Below are 18,588 nucleotides of genomic sequence, written 5' to 3'. Positions count from 1 at the left end.
GGACAGGTACAGACACACCTGGGATGGGTGGGAGACAGGTGAGACACACCTGAGACAGGTACAGACACACCTGCACAGGTACAGACACACCTGGACAGGTACAGACACACCTGGGATAGGTGAGAGACACCTGAGACACACCTGGGACAGGTACAGACACACCTGGACAGGTACACACAGGTACAGTCACACCTGGCCTCAGCCTGGGCGCCCCCGCGCTGGTGCTGCGGGCGCTGGAGCCGCACCCCTTCCAGGTGAGACACACCTGGGCAGGTGAGACACACCTGGGACAGGTGAGAGATACCTGGGGTGGGTGGGAGACACACCTGGGACAGGTACAGACACACCTGGACAGGTACAGACACACCTGGACAGGTACAGACACACCTGGGACAGGTACAGACACACCTGGACAGGTACAGACACACCTGGACAGGTACACACAGGTACAGACACACCTGGCCTCAGCCTGGGCGCCCCCGCGCTGGTGCTGCGGGCGCTGGAGCCGCACCCCTTCCAGGTGAGACACACCTGGGCAGGTGAGACACACCTGGGATGGGTGGGAGACACACCTGGGACAGGTGAGAGGTACCTGGGATACACCTGGGACAGGTACAGACACACCTGGACAGGTACACACAGGTACAGTCACACCTGGGACAGGTACAGACACACCTGGCCTCAGCCTGGGCGCCCCCGCGCTGGTGCTGCGGGCGCTGGAGCCGCACCCCTTCCAGGTGAGACACACCTGGGCAGGTGAGACACACCTGGGACAGGTGAGACACACCTGGGATACACCTGGGACAGGTGAGAGATACCTGGGATACACCTGGGACAGGTGAGAGACACCGGGGACAGGTACAGACACACCTGGACAGGTACACACAGGTACAGACACACCTGGGACAGGTACAGACACACCTGGACAGGTACAGACACACCTGGGACAGGTACACACAGGTACAGACACACCTGGGACAGGTACAGACACACCTGGGACAGGTACAGACACACCTGGACAGGTACAGACACACCTGGGATGGGTGGGAGATACCTGAGATACACCTGGGACAGGTACAGACACATCTGGACAGGTACACGCAGGTACAGACACACCTGGACAGGTACAGTCACACCTGGGACAGGTACAGACACACCTGGACAGGTACACACAGGTACAGTCACACCTGGGACAGGTACAGTCACACCTGGACAGGTACACACAGGTACAGTCACACCTGGGACAGGTACAGTCACACCTGGACAGGTACACACAGGTACAGACACACCTGGGACAGGTACAGACACACCTGGCCTCAGCCTGGGCGCCCCCGCGCTGGTGCTGCGGGCGCTGGAGCCGCACCCCTTCCAGGTGAGACACACCTGGGCAGGTGAGACACGCCTGGGATACACCTGGGATAGGTACAGACACACCTGGGACAGGTGAGACACACCTGGGCAGGTGAGACACGCCTGGGATACACCTGGGATAGGTACAGACACACCTGGGACAGGTACACACAGGTACAGACACACCTGGACAGGTACAGACACACCTGAGACAGGTACAGACACACCTGGCCTCAGCCTGGGCGCCCCCGCGCTGGTGCTGCGGGCGCTGGAGCCGCACCCCTTCCAGGTGAGACACACCTGGGCAGGTGAAACACACCTGGGACAGGTGAGAGATACCTGGGGTGGGTGGGAGACACACCTGGGACAGGTACAGACACACCTGGGACAGGTACAGACACACCTGAGATAGGTACAGACACACCTGGACAGGTACACACAGGTACAGACACACCTGGGACAGGTACAGACACACCTGGACAGGTACACACAGGTACAGACACACCTGGCCTCAGCCTGGGCGCCCCCGCGCTGGTGCTGCGGGCGCTGGAGCCGCACCCCTTCCAGGTGAGACACACCTGGGCAGGTGAGACACACCTGGGCAGGTGAGACACACCTGGGACAGGTACAGACACACCTGGGCAGGTGAGACACACCTGGGGTGGGTGGGAGACACACCTGGGACAGGTGAGAGGTACCTGGGATACACCTGGGACAGGTACAGACACACCTGGACAGGTACACACGGGTACAGACACACCTGGAACAGGTACAGACACACCTGGACAGGTACAGACAGGTACAGTCACACCTGAGACAGGTGAGAGACACCTGGGATGGGTGGGAGACACACCTGGGACAGGTACAGACACACCTGGGACAGGTACAGACACACCTGGGATGGGTGAGAGATACCTGAGATACACCTGGGACAGGTACAGACACACCTGAGATAGGTACAGACACACCTGGGACAGGTACACACAGGTACAGACACACCTGGACAGGTACAGACACACCTGGACAGGTACACACAGGTACAGACACACCTGGCCTCAGCCTGGGCGCCCCCGCGCTGGTGCTGCGGGCGCTGGAGCCGCACCCCTTCCAGGTGAGACACACCTGGGACAGGTGAGACACACCTGGGACAGGTGAGAGATACCTGGGGTGGGTGGGAGACACACCTGGGACAGGTACAGACACACCTGGGACAGGTGAGACACACCTGGGATACACCTGGGACAGGTGAGACACACCTGGACAGGTACAGACACACCTGGGATGGGTGAGACACACCTGGAGAGGTTCAGTCACACCTGGGGCAGTTCGGTTATAGCCAGGTGTCACCCAGGTGTCACTCAGGTGTGTCACAGGTGAGACAGGGACAGGTGACACAGGTGTACCAGGGATGGGTGTAGGTGTGTCACAGGTGACACAGGTGTGTCAGGGGTCACACAGGTGTGACACAGGTGTGTCCCAGGTGTGTCACAGGTGTGTCACAGGTGTGTCACAGGTGTGTCACAGGTGACACAGGTGTGACACAGGTGTGACACAGGTGTGTCACAGGTGTGACAACAGGTGACACAGGTGTGACACAGGTGTGTCAGGAGTCACTCAGGTGTATCAATGACGGGCACAGGTGTGTCACAGGTGACACAGGTGTGACACAGGTGTGACACAGGTGTGACACAGGTGTGTCACAGGTGTGTCAGGGGTCACACAGGTGTGTCCCAGGTGTATCTGAGCTCGCTCAGGTGTATCAGGGATGGATGTAGATGTGTCACAGGTGACACAGGTGTGACACAGGTGTGTCAGGGGTCACACAGGTGTGACACAGGTGTGTCACAGGTGTGACACAGGTGTGTCAGGTGTCACACAGGTGTGTCACAGGTGTGTCCCCAGCAGGTGGACCTGTCCCCGTTCGAGCTGGTGGCGCTGGAGGCTCACCTGAGCCTGGGGGTGTCACTCAGGTGTATCAATGACGGGCACAGGTGTGACACAGGTGTGTCAGGTGTCACACAGGTGTGTCACAGGTGTGTCCCCAGCAGGTGGACCTGTCCCCGTTCGAGCTGGTGGCGCTGGAGGCTCACCTGAGCCTGGGGCTGTCACTCAGGTGTATCAATGACGGGCACAGGTGTGACACAGGTGTGACACAGGTGACACAGATGTGACACAGGTGACACAGGTGTGTTAGGGGTCACTCAGGTGTATCAATGACAGGCACAGATGTGTCACAGGTGACACAGGTGTGACTCAGGTGTGTCACAGGTGACACAGGTGTGACACAGGTGACACAGGTGTGTCACAGGTGTGTCAGGGGTCACACAGGTGTGTCACAGGTGTATCTGAGCTCGCTCAGGTGTATCAGGGATGGATGTAGATGTGTCACAGGTGACGCAGGTGTGACACAGGTGTGTCAGGTGTGACACAGGTGTGACACAGGTGTGTCACAGGTGTGTCACGGGTGACACAGGTGTGACACAGGTGTGTCAGGGGTCACACAGGTGTGACACAGGTGTGTCCCCAGCAGGTGGACCTGTCCCCGTTCGAGCTGGTGGCGCTGGAGGCTCACCTGAGCCTGGGGGTGGGCACAGGTGTGTCACAGGTGACACAGGTGTGTCAGGGGTCACACAGGTGTGTCACAGGTGTGTCACAGGTGTGACACAGGTGTGTCAGGGGTCACACAGGTGTGACACAGGTGTGTCACAGGTGTGACACAGGTGTGTCAGGGGTCACACAGGTGTGTCACAGGTGTGTCCCCAGCAGGTGGACCTGTCCCCGTTCGAGCTGGTGGCGCTGGAGGCTCACCTGAGCCTGGGGGTGTCACTCAGGTGTATCAATGACGGGCACAGGTGTGACACAGGTGTGTCAGGTGTGTCACAGGTGTGTCACAGGTGTGTCCCCAGCAGGTGGACCTGTCCCCGTTCGAGCTGGTGGCGCTGGAGGCTCACCTGTCCCGCTACGCGGCCGATTGGTTCCTGCCGCGCTTCCGCCTGACGCGGCGCCTCCTGTGGGACGTGGCCGCCGCCCCCGAGCCCCCGCCCCGCCCCAAGCCCGTCCGCATGAAGGTCAACAGGTGAGGCGCACCTGGGCACACCTGGGCACGCACCTGGGGGGGTTGGGTACACCTGGGCACGCACCTGGGGGGTTTGGGTACACCTGGGGGGGTTGGGTACACCTGGGGGGGTTGGGTACACCTGGGCACTCACCTGGGGGTACCTGGGCACTCACCTGGGGGGTTGGGTACACCTGGGGGGGTTGGGTACACCTGGGCACTCACCTGGGGGGTTTGGGTACACCTGGGCACACCTGGGCACACCTGGGTGGGTTTTGGGCACACCTGGGCAAACCTGGGTGGGTTTTGAACACACCTGGGCACACCTGGGCACACCTGGGTGGGTTTTGGGCACACCTGGGCACACCTGGGTGGGTTTTGAACACACCTGGGCACACCTGGGCACACCTGGGCGGGTTTTGGGCACACCTGGGTGGAGTTTGAGCACATTTGTGCACACCTGGGGCACACCTGGGCACACCTGGGCAGGTTTTGGGCACATCTGGGCACACCTGGGTGGGTTTTGAGCACACCTGGGCACACCTGGGGCACACCTGGGTGGGTTTTGGGCACACCTGGGCACACCTGGGTGGGTTTTGGGCACACCTGGGGCACACCTGTGGCACACCTGGGCACACCTGGGCGGGTTTTGAGCACACCTGGGCACACCTGGGGCACACCTGGGCGGGTTTTGAACACACCTGGGCACACCTGGGCGGGTTTTGAGCACACCTGGGCACACCTGGGGCACACCTGGGGCACACCTGGGCGGGTTTTGAACACACCTGGGCACACCTGGGCGGGTTTTGAGCACACCTGGGCACACCTGGGGCACACCTGGGGCACACCTGGGCGGGTTTTGAACACACCTGGGCACACCTGGGCGGGTTTTGGGCACACTTGGGCGGGTTTTGGGCACACCTGGGTGGAGTTTGAGCACACCTGGGCACACCTGGGCACACCTGGGCGGGTTTTGGGCACACCTGGGCACACCTGGGCGGGTTTTGGACACACCTGGGTGGGTTTTGAGCACACCTGGGCACACCTGGGCACACCTGGGCGGGTTTGGGGCACACCTGGGGCACACCTGGGCACACCTGGGTGGGTTTGGGGCACACCTGGGGCACACCTGGGCACACCTGGGTGGGTTTGGGGCACACCTGGGGCGCACCTGGGCACACCTGGGCGGGTTTTGGGCACACCTGGGCACACCTGGGCACACCTGGGCGGGTTTTGAGCACACCTGGGCACACCCAGGCGGGCTTGGGGCACACCTGGGCACACCTGGGCGGGTTTTGGGCACACCTGGGTGGATTTTGGGCACACCTGGGTGGAGTTTGAGCACACCTGGGCACACCTGGGCACACCTGGGCGGGTTTTGGGCACACCTGGGCACACCTGGGCGGGTTTTGAACACACCTGGGCACACCTGGGCGGGTTTTGGGCACACTTGGGCGGGTTTTGGGCACACCTGGGTGGAGTTTGAGCACACCTGGGCACACCTGGGCACACCTGGGCGGGTTTTGGGCACACCTGGGCACACCTGGGCGGGTTTTGGACACACCTGGGTGGGTTTTGAGCACACCTGGGCACACCTGGGCACACCTGGGCGGGTTTGGGGCACACCTGGGGCACACCTGGGCACACCTGGGTGGGTTTGGGGCACACCTGGGGCACACCTGGGCACACCTGGGTGGGTTTGGGGCACACCTGGGGCGCACCTGGGCACACCTGGGCGGGTTTTGGGCACACCTGGGCACACCTGGGCACACCTGGGTGGGTTTTGAGCACACCTGGGCACACCCAGGCGGGCTTGGGGCACACCTGGGCACACCTGGGCGGGTTTTGGGCACACCTGGGTGGATTTTGGGCACACCTGGGTGGATTTTGGGCACACCTGGGCACACCCGGGCGGGCTTGGGGCACACCTGTGCACACCTGGCCACGCCCCGCGCTGACCCCGCCCCCTCCCCGCAGGATGCTGCAGCCGGCGCCGCGGGCGGAGCCTCGGGCGGTGCTGCTGCTCCCCGCCCCCCGCCCCGCCCCCGGGGGCGTGGCCTCGCCTGGCCCCGCCCCCTCCGCCCCGAGCCACGCCCCCTCCGCCTCAAGCCACGCCCCCTCCGCTCCAGGCAGCGCCCCATTGGCTCCAGGCCACGCCCCCTCTGCGCAAAGCCACGCCCCCGTCGCCGGTGGCCACGCCCCCTCCGCCCCAGGCCACGCCCCCCTGCTGGTGGCCCCGCCCCTCGTGGCGCTGGGCCCCGCCCAGGCCCCGCCCGCCGGCCCCGCCCCCTTGGTGACGTCACAAGGGGCGGGGCTGAACCTGGGGCTGGCGCTGGCCCCGCCCACGCTGCTGGCCACGCCCCCCGCGGCGGCCAATCACGGTGAGGGGCGGGGCCATGAGCGGGGGTGGGGGGGAGTTAATTGGGGTGGGGTCACTAATTGGGGTGGGGGTAATTAGAGTGGGGTTAATTGGGGTGGGGTTAATGGGGGTTGGGGTTAATTGGGGTGGGGATAATTAGAGTGGGGTTAATTTGGGTGGGGCTAATTAGGGGTGGGGTAATTAATTGGGGTGGGGTTAATTAATTGGGCATGTGATTAATTAGGGGTGGAGTTAATGGGGGTGGGGTTAATTAGTTGGGGGTGGGTATAATTAGAGTGGGGTTAATTGGGGTGGGGGATAATTGGGGGTGGGGTTAATTGGGGTGGGGTTAATTGGGGTGGGGTTAATTAGGTTTGGGGTTAATTAATTAGGCATGGGATTAATTAGGGGTGGAGTTAGTGGGGGTGGGGTTAATGGGGGGTGGGGTTAATTGGGGTGGGGTTAATTGGGGGTGGGGTTAATTGGAGTGGGGTTAATTAATTGGGGTGGGGTTAATTGGGCATGGGATTAATTAGGGGTGGGGTTATTTAGGGGTGGGTTTAATGGGGGTGGGGTTAATTTGGGTGGGGATAATTAGAGTGGGGTTAATTAGGGGTGGGGTTAATTAATTGGGGGTGGGGATAATTAGAGTGGGGTTAATTAGGTGTGGGGGTAGTGGCGCGGGATTACTTGGGGTGGGTTAATTAACTAGGAGTGGGGTTAATTAGAGATGGGGTTAATTAGAGGCGGGGTTAGTTTGGGTGGGTTAATTAGGGTGGGGTTAATTAGGGGAGGGGTTAATTGGGGGTGGGGTTAATGGGGGTGGGGTTAATTAATTGGGAGTGGGGATAATTTGGTTGAAGTTAATTAGGGGTGGAGTTAATGGGGGTGGGGTTAATTAGGGGTGGGTTAATTAATTGGGGGTAGGGATAATGGGGGTGGGATTAACTGGGGGTGGGGATAATTGGGGTGGGGTTAATGGGGGTGGGGTTAATTAATTGGCGGTGGGGGTAATTAGGGGTGGGGTTAATGGGGTTGGGGTTAATTGGGGTAAGGTTAATTGGGAGTGGGGTTAATTAGGGGTGGGCTTGATTGGGTAGGGTTAATTAATTGGGGGTGGGGGTAATTAGAGTGGGGTGAATTGGGAGTGGGGATAATAGGGGTGGAGTTAATTAGGGAGGGGATAATTAGTAGTGGGGTTAATTGGGGGTGGGGCTTGATTGACAGTTTATTGGGGGTGGGGTTAATTGGGGTAATTTAATTAATTGGGGTGGGTTAATTGGGGGAGGGACTTGAGTGGGTGGGGTTAGTTGGGAGTGGGGTTAATTATGGGTGGGGCTTGATTGCGAGTTAATTAGGGGTGGGGATAATTGTGGTGGGGTTAATTGGGGGTAGGGCTTAATTAGGGGTGGGGTTAATTGCGGTGGGGTTAATTAGGGGTGGGTTAATTGCTGGGGCTTAATTAGGATGGGTCTTAATTAGGCAGGGGCGGAGCTTAATACATTTAATCAGTATCAGGGCCTTAAAAGTAATGGGGTGGGGCTGGGTGGGTGGAGCTCGCCGTATGCAAATGAGGTGGGCGTGGCCTAACCCGATTTCCCGCCAGCTGCCGCCCTGGCCACGCCCACCCCCGCGGGAGGCCCCGCCCCCCCGGCCACGCCCACCCCAAATTTGGGGAAGGGGGCGGGGCCAGCGCCGGCCCCGCCCGTCGCCGCCTTCGCGCTGCCCCAGCGGCTGCTGCTGGCCCCGGACATGCAGGCCCGCCTGCCCTGTAAGCCACGCCCCCTCATTTGCATCTCATTTGCATGACCGCGCCCTCAAAGCTTTGCCCCTCCTCGAAGCGGTTCCCGGGAGTTTTCCCCAAAATTTCTCCAAAGTTCGTTAAAATTCCCCCAAATTCCCTCCAAATTCCCCCAAATTTTCTCAACATTTTCCACTGAAAGTCTTGCTTTTGTCTCATTTGCATCTCATTTGCATGACTGCGCCCTCAAAGCTTTTCCCTTCCTTAAAACGATTCCCGGGAGTTTCCCCCCAAAATTTCTCCAAATTTCGTTAAAATTCCTCCAAATTCCCCCAGATTGTCTCAAAATTTTCCACTGGAAGGATTGCTTTAGTCTCATTTGCATCTCATTTGCATCTCATTTGCATGAGATTTATTTGAAGCTTTCTAGTTCTTAACCCATTCTCTAATTTTTCCTTAAAATTTCTCCAAATTTCCTCAAAATTCTCACAAATCCTCTCAAAACCCTTCCCCAAACCTTCCTTTTGTGCTCATTTGCATCTCATTTGCATCTCATTTGCACGAGTACAATTTGAACCTTTCTAGTCCTAAAAATCGTTCTGAAACTTTCCCCAAAATTTCTTCAAATTTCTTCAAAATTCCCCCAAATCCTCTCAAAACCCTTCCCCCGAACCCTTCCCCCTCTGCTCATTTGCATCTCATTTGCATCTCATTTGCATGACCGCGCCCTCAAAGCTTTTCCCCTCCTTGAAACGATTCCCGGGAGTTCCCCCCAAAATTTCTTCAAATTTCGTTAAAATTCCCCCAAATTCCCCCAGATTGTCTCAAAATTTTCCACTGAAAGTCTTGGCTTTGTCTCATTTGCATATGATTTGCATCTCATTTGCATGAGTGCCATTTAAAACTTTCTAGTCCTTAGAAACCATTTTGAAAATTTCCCCAAAATTGCTCCAAATTTTCTCAAAATTTCCCCAAATCCTGTCAAAACCCTTCCCCAAACCTTCCTTTTGTGCTCATTTGCATCTCATTTGCATCTCATTTGCACGAGTACAATTTGAACCTTTCTAGTCCTAAAAACCGTTCTGAAACTTTCCCCAAAATTTCTTCAAATTTCCTCAAAATTTCCCCAAATCCTCTCAGAACCCTTCCCCTGAACCCTTCCCCCTCTGCTCATTTGCATCTCATTTGCATCTCATTTGCATGACCGCGCCCTCAAAGCTTTTCCCCTCCTTGAAACAATTCCCGGGAGTTTTCCCCAAAATTTCTCCAAATTTCGTTAAAATTCCTCCAAATTCCCCCAGATTGTCTCAAAATATTCCACTGGAAGTCCTGGCTTTGTCTCATTTGCATATGATTTGCATCTCATTTGCATGAGTGCTATTTGAAACTTTCTGGTCCTTAAAAAAAACATTCTCAAAATTTTCCTTAAAATTTTCCCAAATTTCGTCAAAATTCCCCCAAATTCTTTCAAAACCCTTCCCTAAACCTTCCTTTTGTGCTCATTTGCATCTCATTTGCATCTCATTTGCATGAGTGTTATTTAAAACTTTCTACTCCTAAAATCCGCTCTGAAAATTTCCCCAAAATTGCTCCGAATTTCCTCAAAATTCCTTCAAACCCTAAAACCCCCCGAAATCTCCCAAAACCCGCTCTAATCTCCCTAATTAGCTGCTAATTTGCATAACCACCACTTAATTTGCATACCCACCCCCGGGACGCCATTTTGGAATCCCCAAATTCCCGTTTTTCCTCCCAAAATCCCTTTAAAACCTCCCAAAATCCTCTCTAATATCCCAAATTATCCCTTAATTTGCATAATTACTACATAATTTGCATACCCACCCCCTCCCCCACCCCCAGGGCGCCATTTTGGAATCCCCAAATTCCCGTTTTCCCTCCCAAATCCCCCTAAAATCTCCCCAAAATCCCCTTTAACTGCCCTAATTTGCATAACTACCGCACAATTTGCATAATTACCCCCTCCCCCACCCCCGTGACGCCATTTTGAAATCCCCAAATTCTCGTTTTTCCTCCCAAATCCCCCTAAAATCTCCCAAAATCCCCCTTTAACCACCCTCATTTGCATACCCACCGCACAATTTGCATACCCACCCCCTCCCCCACCCCCAGGACGCCATTTTGAAACCCCAAATTCCCGTTTTTCCTCCCAAATCCCCCTAATTGTGTCCCCAAACCCCCTTTAATCGCCCTAATTTGCATACCCATTGTACAATTTGCATACCCACCCCCTCCCCCACCCCCAGGGCGCCATTTTGGAACCCCAAATTCTCGTTTTTCCTCTCAAATCCCCCTAAAATCTCCCCAAAACCCCCTTTAACCGCCCTAATTTGCATAACCACCGCACAATTTGCATACCCACCCCCTCCCCCAACCCCAGGGCGCCATTTTGAAACCCCAAATTCCCGTTTTTCCTCTCAAATCCCCCTAAAACCTCCCAAAATCCCCCTTTAACCGCCCTCATTTGCATACCCATTGTACAATTTGCATACCCACCCCCTCCCCCACCCCTAGGGCGCCATTTTGGAATCCCCAATTTTTGGTTTTTTTTCCCAAATCCCCTTAATTTTGTCCCCAAACCCCCTTTAATTGCCCTAATTTGCATAACCACTGCACAATTTCCATAATTACCCCCTCCCCCACCCCCGGGACGCCATTTTGGAATCCCCAAATTCCTGTTTTTCCTCCCAAAATCCCTTTAAAATCTCCCAAAATCCTCTCTAATATCCCAAATTATCCCTTAATTTGCATAATCACCACATAATTTGCATACCCACCCCCTCTCCCACCCCCAGGGCGCCATTTTGAAACCCCAAATTTCCATTTTTCCTCCCAAAATCCCTCTAAAATCTCCCAAACTTCCCTCTAATCTCCCTAATCAGCCCCTAATTTGCATAAACACCACATAATTTGCATACCCACCCCCTCTCCCACCCCCAGGGCGCCATTTTGAACCCCCAAATTCCCGTTTTTCCTCCCAAAACCCCCTAATTGTGTCCCCAAACCCTCTTTAACCGCCCTAATTTGCATACCCACCGCACAATTTGCATAATTACCCCCTCCCCCACCCCCGGGACGCCATTTTGGAACCCCAAATTCTCGTTTTTCCTCCCAAATCCCCCTAAAATCCCCCTAAAATCTCCCAAAATCCCCTTTAATCACCCTAATTTGCATACCCATTGTACAATTTGCATACCACCCCCTCGGCGCCATTTTGAAACCCCAAATTCCCATTTTTCCTCCCAAAACCCCCCCTAATTGTGTCCCCAAACCCCCTTTAATAACCCTAATTTGCATACCCACCGCACAATTTGCATACCCACCCCCTCCCCCACCCCCAGGACGCCATTTTGGAACCCCCAAATTCCCGTTTTTCCTCCCAAAATCCCTTTAAAATCTCCCAAATTCCTCTCTAATATCCCAAATTATCCCTTAATTTGCATAATCACCACATAATTTGCATACCCACCCCCTCTCCCACCCCCAGGGCGCCATTTTGAAACCCCAAATTCCCGTTTTTCCTCCCAAATCCCCCTAAAATCTCCCAAAATCCCCCTTTAACCGCCCTAATTTGCATAACTACCGCACAATTTGCATACCCACCCCCTCCCCCACCCCTAGGGCGCCATTTTGAACCCCCAAATTCTCGTTTTTCCTCCCAAAACCCCCTAATTGTGTCCCCAAACCCCCTTTAATCACCCTAATTTGCATACCCACCGCACAATTTCCATAATTACCCCCTCCCCCACCCCCGGGACGCCATTTTGGGCTCCCCAAACCCCCAAATTTTCTCGTTTTTTCCCGTTTTTTCCTCTTTTTCCAGCCGGCGAAGTGGTCAGCCTGGGCCAGCTGGCGGCCCTGGCCCCGCCCCGCCCCTCCCCCACCGCGGCCGGAGGGGGCGTGGCCAAACCCGCGGGGCCCCTCCCCCCGCCGGGCCAGGCCCCGCCCCCCGCGCCGGCCCCGCCCCCTCTGACGCTGCAGCTGCAGGGCGGGAAAGTGACGCTAAGCCCCGCCCCCTCCGCGCTAAGCCACGCCCCCGCCATCGTCAGCCCGGCCGGGATTGGCCACGCCCCTTCCGGGGTGGGACATGCCACTTCCGGGTTAAGCCACGCCCCTTCCGGCCTAAGCCCCGCCCCCGCGCTGCGGCAGCTGGCGCTGGCCCCGCCCCCCGGCCGGGGGCTGGCACGTGAGTGGCGGATTGGGGGAAATGTGGGAAATTTGGGAATTTGGGGGAATTTGGGGGATTTGGGGAAATTTGGGGGAATTTGGGGGAAATTTGGGGATTTTGGGGGTTTGGGGGAAATGTGGGGATTTGGGGAAATTTGGGGGAATTTGGGGAATTTGGGGAATTTGGGGGTTTTGGGGAATTTGGGGATTTTGGGAAATTTGGGGGGGATTTTGGGGAATTTGGGGGAAATGCGGGGAATTTGGGGAAATTTGGGGGGAAATTTGGGGAATTTGGGGGAAATTCGGGGAATTTGGAGGGAATTTGGGGATTTTGGGGAATTCGGGGGGAATTTCGGGATTTTGGGAAATTTGGGGGGAATTTGGGGATTTTGGGGAATTTGGGGGGAATTTGGGGATTTTGGGGAATTTGGGGGGAATTTGGGGATTTTGGGGAATTTGGGGGATTTGGGAATTTGGGGATTTGGGAAAATTGGGGAATTTGGGGGTTTGGGGGAATTTGGGGGATTTGGGGATTTGGGGAAAACTGGGGGATTTGGGGGGATTTGGGGAAAATTGGGGGATTTGGGGGATTTGGGGAATTTGGAGGATTTTGGGGATTTGGGGGATTTAGGGAAAATTGGGGAAAATTTGGGGAATTTGGGGATTTGGGGGAAAATTGGGGAATTTGGGGAAATTTGGGGGATTTGGGGGAATTTGGGGATTTGGGGAAATTTGGGGAAAATTTGGGGAATTTGGGGATTTGGGGATTTGGGGGAATTTGGGGATTTGGGGGATTTGGGGGAATTTGGGGGAATTTGGGGAAAATTTGGGGAATTTGGGGGATTTTGGGGATTTGGGGAATTTGGGGGAATTTGGGGGATTTGGGGATTTTGGGGGATTTGGGGGAATTTGGGGATTTGGGGAAAATTGGGGGATTTGGGGAATTTGGGAATTTGGGGAAAATTGGGGAATTTGGGGGATTTTGGGGATTTGGGGATTTGGGGGAAATTTGGGGATTTGGGGAATTTGGGGATTTGGGGATTTGGGGGAAATTTGGGGATTTGGGGAATTTGGGGGATTTTGGGGATTTGGGGGAATTTGGGGAAAATTTGGGGAATTTGGGGGTTTGGGGAATTTGGGGGATTTTGGGGATTTGGGGGAATTTGGGGAATTTGGGGAATTTGGGGGATTTGGGGAATTTGGGGAAAATTGGGGGATTTGGGGAATTTGGGGAATTTGGGGGATTTGGGGGATTTGGGGAATTTGGGGAATTTGGGGAATTTGGGGAATTTGGGGAATTTGGGGGATTTGGGGAATTTGGGGAATTTGGGGAATTTGGGGGATTTGGGGAATTTGGGGAATTTGGAATTTGGGGGATTTGGGGGTTTTGGGGAATTTGGGGATTTTGGGGAAATTTGGGGGTTTTGGGGAAATTTGGGGGTTTTGGGGAATTGGGGAAATTTGGGGGGATTTTGGGGAATTTGGGGAATTTGGGGGAAATTTGGGGAATTCGGGGATTTGGGGAAATTTGGGGGAAATTTGGGGATTTTGGGGAATTTGGGGGTTTGGGGGGAAATTTGGGGAATTTGGGAAATTTGGGGGGAATTTGGGGATTTTGGGGAATTTGGGGGAAATTTGGGGAATTTGGGGATTTGGGGAAATTTGGGGGTTTGGGGAAAATTCGGGGATTTTGGGAAATTTGGGGAATTTGGGGAATTTGGGGATTTTGGAGAATTTGGGGAAATTTGGGGAATTTGGGAAATTTGGGGAATTTGGGGATTTGGGGGGAAATTTGGGAAATTTGGGGGGAATTCGGGGATTTTGGGGAATTTGGGGTTTTGGGGGGAAATTTGGGGAATTTGGGAAATTTGGGGGGAAATTTGGGGGGAAATTTGGGGATATTGGGAAATTTGGGGGGAAATGGGGGGTTTGGGGAGAAAATTTGGGGGATTTTGGGAAAAAATTGGGGATTTGGGGGGAAATTTGGGGATTTTGGGAAGTTTGGGGGTTTGGGGGAAATTTGGGGATTTTGAGAAGTTTGGGGGAAATTCGGGAATTTGGGGGGAAATTTGGGGATTTGAGGAAATTTGGGGGTTTGGGGGAAAATTTGGGGATTTTTGGGGTAATTTTGGGGAGAATTTGGGGATTTGGGGGAAAATTTGGGGGAAAAGTTGGGGATTTTGGGGGGAAATTCGGGAAGAAAACGGGGGGAAAAAAGGGAAAAAAATCACCAAAAAATTGGGGAGAAAAAGGGGGTAATGGGGAAAAAAATGGGAAAATTTGGGAATTTCGGGGAATTTTGGGAGGAATTTTTGGGGAATTTTGGGAGACATTTTGGGAAGAATTTTTGGGAAATTTGGGAGGAATTTTGGGGATTTTTTGGGATTTTGGGGGGAATTTCGGGGAATTTTGGGAGGTATTTTGGGGATCTTTTGGGATTTTGAGGGGAATTTTTGGGGAAAATGGGGAATTTTGGGGGGAAATTTGGGAAGAAAACGGGGGACGAAAATGGGAAAAAAATTGGGGAAAAAATGGGAAAATTTGGGAATTTTAGGGGGAATTTTGGGAGGAATTTTTGGGGATTTTTCGGATTTTGGGGGGAATTTCGGGGAAAAATTTTGGGAAGAAAGTGCGGGGAAAATGGGAAAAAAATCCCAAAAAATTTGGTGGAAAAGGGTGGAAAATGGGGAAAAATGGGAAAATTTGGGAATTTTGGGGTTTTGGGAGGAATTTTGGGGGGAATTTTTTGGGGGGAATTTTGGGAGGAATTTTTGGGGATTTTTCGGATTTTTTGGGAATTTCGGGGAGGAATTTGGGAAGAAAACGGTGGGGGGAAAAAACGGGAAAAAATCACCAAAAAATTGGGGAGAAAAAGGGGGTAATGGGGGAAAAAAATGGGAAAATTTGGGAATTTCGGGGAATTTTGGAAGGAATTTTTGTGGAATGTTGGGGGGAATTTTGGGAGAAATTTTGGGAAGAATTTTTGGGAATTTTGGGAGGAATTTTGGGGAATTTTGGAAGGAATTTTGTGGATTTTTGGGGAATTTGGAGGGGAGTTTTGGGAAGAATTTTTGGGAATTTTGGGGGCAATTTCAGGGATTTTTTGGGAATTTTGGAAGGAATTTTGGGGAATTTTGGGAGGTATTTTGGGGATCTTTTGGGATTTTGAGGGGAATTTTTGGGGAAAATGGGGAATTTTGGGGGGAAATTTGGGAAGAAAACGGTGGACGAAAATGGGAAAAAAATTGGGGAAAAAATGGGAAAATTTGGGAATTTTGGGAGGAATTTTGGGAGCAATTTTTGGGGGGAATTTTGGGAGGAATTTTTGGGGATTTTTCGGATTTTGGGGGGAATTTCGGGGAGGAATTCGGGAAGAAAACGGGGGGAAAAAAGGGAAAAAAAATCACCAAAAAATTGGGGAGAAAAAGGGGGTAATGGGGAAAATGGGAAAATTTGGGAATTTCGGGGAATTTTGGGAGGAATTTTTGTGGAATTTTGGGAGACATTTTGGGAAGAATTTTTGGGAAATTTGGGAGGAATTTTGGGGATTTTTTGGGATTTTGGGGGGAATTTTGGGGAATTTTGGGAGGTATTTTGGGGATCTTTTGGGATTTTGAGGGGAATTTTTGGGGAAAATGGGGAATTTTGGGGGGAAATTTGGGAAGAAAACGGGGGACGAAAATGGGAAAAAAATTGGGGAAAAAATGGGAAAATTTGGGAATTTTGGGGGGAATTTTGGGAGGAATTTTTGGGGATTTTTCGGATTTTGGGGGGAATTTCGGGGAAAAATTTTGGGAAGAAAGTGCGGGGAAAATGGGAAAAAATCCCAAAAAATTTGGTGGAAAAGGGTGGAAAATGGGGAAAAATGGGAAAATTTGGGAATTTTGGGGTTTTGGGAGGAATTTTGGGGGGAATTTTGGGAGGAATTTTTTTGGGGAATTTTGGGAGGAATTTTTGGGGATTTTTCGGATTTTGGGGGGAATTTTGGGGCAAATTTTTGGGGAATTTTGGAAGGAATTTCAGGGATTTTTTGGGAATTTTGGAAGGAATTTTGGGATTTTTTTGGGGGGTTTTGGGAGGAATTTTGGGAGGAATTTTTGGGGATTTTTTCGGATTTTGGGAGGGAAGTTCGGGGAGGAATTCGGGAAGAAAACGGGGTGGGAAAAAACGGGAAAAATCGCCAAAAATTGGGTAAAAAAGAGGGAAAAACGTGGGGAAAAATGGGAAAAATGTGGGAATTTCGGGGAGGGGTTTTTGGGAATGCGTCGTGACCCCGCGCTGACCCCCCGCAGGTCACGTGGTGCACCTGGTGGCCGCGGGGGGGCAGCACCTGCTGGCCCCGCCCACCCAGCTGGCCCTGCTGGCGCCCCTGGGCGGCCCCGCGGCGCCGGGGGGCGGGGCCTCGGCCGCGCTGGCCACGCCCCCGGCCCCGCCCCCCGCGGGAATGGGGCTCCCCCTGGCGGCGGCGCAAGGTGAGGGCGGGGGCAACCGGGGGGCACCTGAGATACACCTGGGGGCACCTGGGCACTCACCTGGGGGCACCTGAGATACACCTGGGCACACCTGGGGGCACCTGGGCACTCACCTGGGGGCACCTGGGCACACCTGGAGTAACCTGGGCACACCTGGGGGCACCTGAGATACACCTGGGGACACCTGGGGGCACCTGAGATACACCTGGGCAAACCTGGGGGCACCTGGGCACACCTGGGGGCACCGGGGCACTCACCTGGGGGCACCTGAGATACACCTGGGCACACCTGGGGGCACCTGGGCACTCACCTGGGGGCACCTGGGGACACCTGGGCACACCTGAGATACACCTGGGCACACCTGAGATACACCTGGGCACACCTGGGGGCACCTGGGCACTCACCTGGGGGCACCTGAGATACACCTGGGCACACCTGGGGGCATCTGCAGGGGGTTAGACACATCTGGGCACTCACCTGGGCACACCTGAGATACACCTGGGCAGGGTTAAACACACCTGGGGGCACCTGAGATACACCTGGGGGCACCTGGGCACTCACCTCGGGGCACCTGGGCACACCTGGGGGCATCTGAGATACACCTGAGATAGACCTGGGGGCACCTGGGCACACCTGAGGGGTGTTAGACACACCTGCGCGCACCTGGGGGCACCTGGGCACTCACCTGGGGGCACCTGGGGGCACCTGAGATACACCTGGGCACACCTGGGAGCACCTGGGGGGGTTTAGACACACCTGGGCACTCACCTGGGCACACCTGGGGGCACCTGAGATACACCTGGGGGCACCTGAAGGGGGTTAGACACACCTGGGCACTCGGACACTCACCTGGGCACACCTGGGGAGGGGTTTAGACACAACTGGGCGCGCACCTGGGCACACCTGGGGGCACCTGGGCACAGCTGGGCACAGCTGGCACAGGGAGGTTTTGGGCGGTTTTAGGGTTCCTCTGGGGAGAATTTGGATATTTGGGGTAATTTGGGGTAATTTTAGGGTGGTTTTGGGGTGATTTGGGGTAATTTTGGGGAGATTCTGGGTAATTTTGGGTAATTTTGGGGTGATTTTGAGATGTTTTTGGGGTGGTTTTGGGGTATTTTTTGGGTAATTTGGGGTAATTTTGGGGAGATTTTGGGTAATTTTGGGGTGATTTTGAGATGTTTTTGGGGTGGTTTTGGGGTATTTTTTGGGTAATTTTGGGTGATTTTGGGGAGATTTTGGGTAATTTTGGGGTGATTTTGAGATGTTTTTGGGGTGGTTTTGGGGTATTTTTTGGGTAATTTTGGGTGATTTTGGGTAACTTCGGGGAATTTTGGGGTGGTTTTGGGGTGATTTTGGGTAATTTTGGGGTGATTGTCAGATGTTTTTGGGGTAGTTTCAGGGTATTTTTTGGGTAATTCTGGAGTGA

The 18,588-nt window shown here is 54.1% G+C and overlaps 1 protein-coding gene across 1 annotated transcript in view; it reads left to right on the top strand.

Annotated features, from left to right (window-relative positions):
- Window positions 1-18,588, top strand: part of SRCAP (Snf2 related CREBBP activator protein) — a 90,950-nt gene that overhangs the window by 37,794 nt on the left and 34,568 nt on the right. The window contains exons 20-26 of the mRNA XM_077789550.1: window positions 4,257-4,426; window positions 6,383-6,458; window positions 6,672-6,786; window positions 8,371-8,535; window positions 12,347-12,357; window positions 12,463-12,709; window positions 16,983-17,084. Coding sequence (XP_077645676.1) covers window positions 4,257-4,426; window positions 6,383-6,458; window positions 6,672-6,786; window positions 8,371-8,535; window positions 12,347-12,357; window positions 12,463-12,709; window positions 16,983-17,084 — 886 coding nt within the window. The remainder of the gene's footprint in view (window positions 1-4,256; window positions 4,427-6,382; window positions 6,459-6,671; window positions 6,787-8,370; window positions 8,536-12,346; window positions 12,358-12,462; window positions 12,710-16,982; window positions 17,085-18,588) is intronic.

Source organism: Lonchura striata, chromosome 35 (assembly GCF_046129695.1).
Source record: "Lonchura striata isolate bLonStr1 chromosome 35, bLonStr1.mat, whole genome shotgun sequence".
Lineage (NCBI taxonomy): Eukaryota > Metazoa > Chordata > Aves > Passeriformes > Estrildidae > Lonchura > Lonchura striata.
This window is presented reverse-complemented; position numbering and strand designations above follow the sequence as displayed.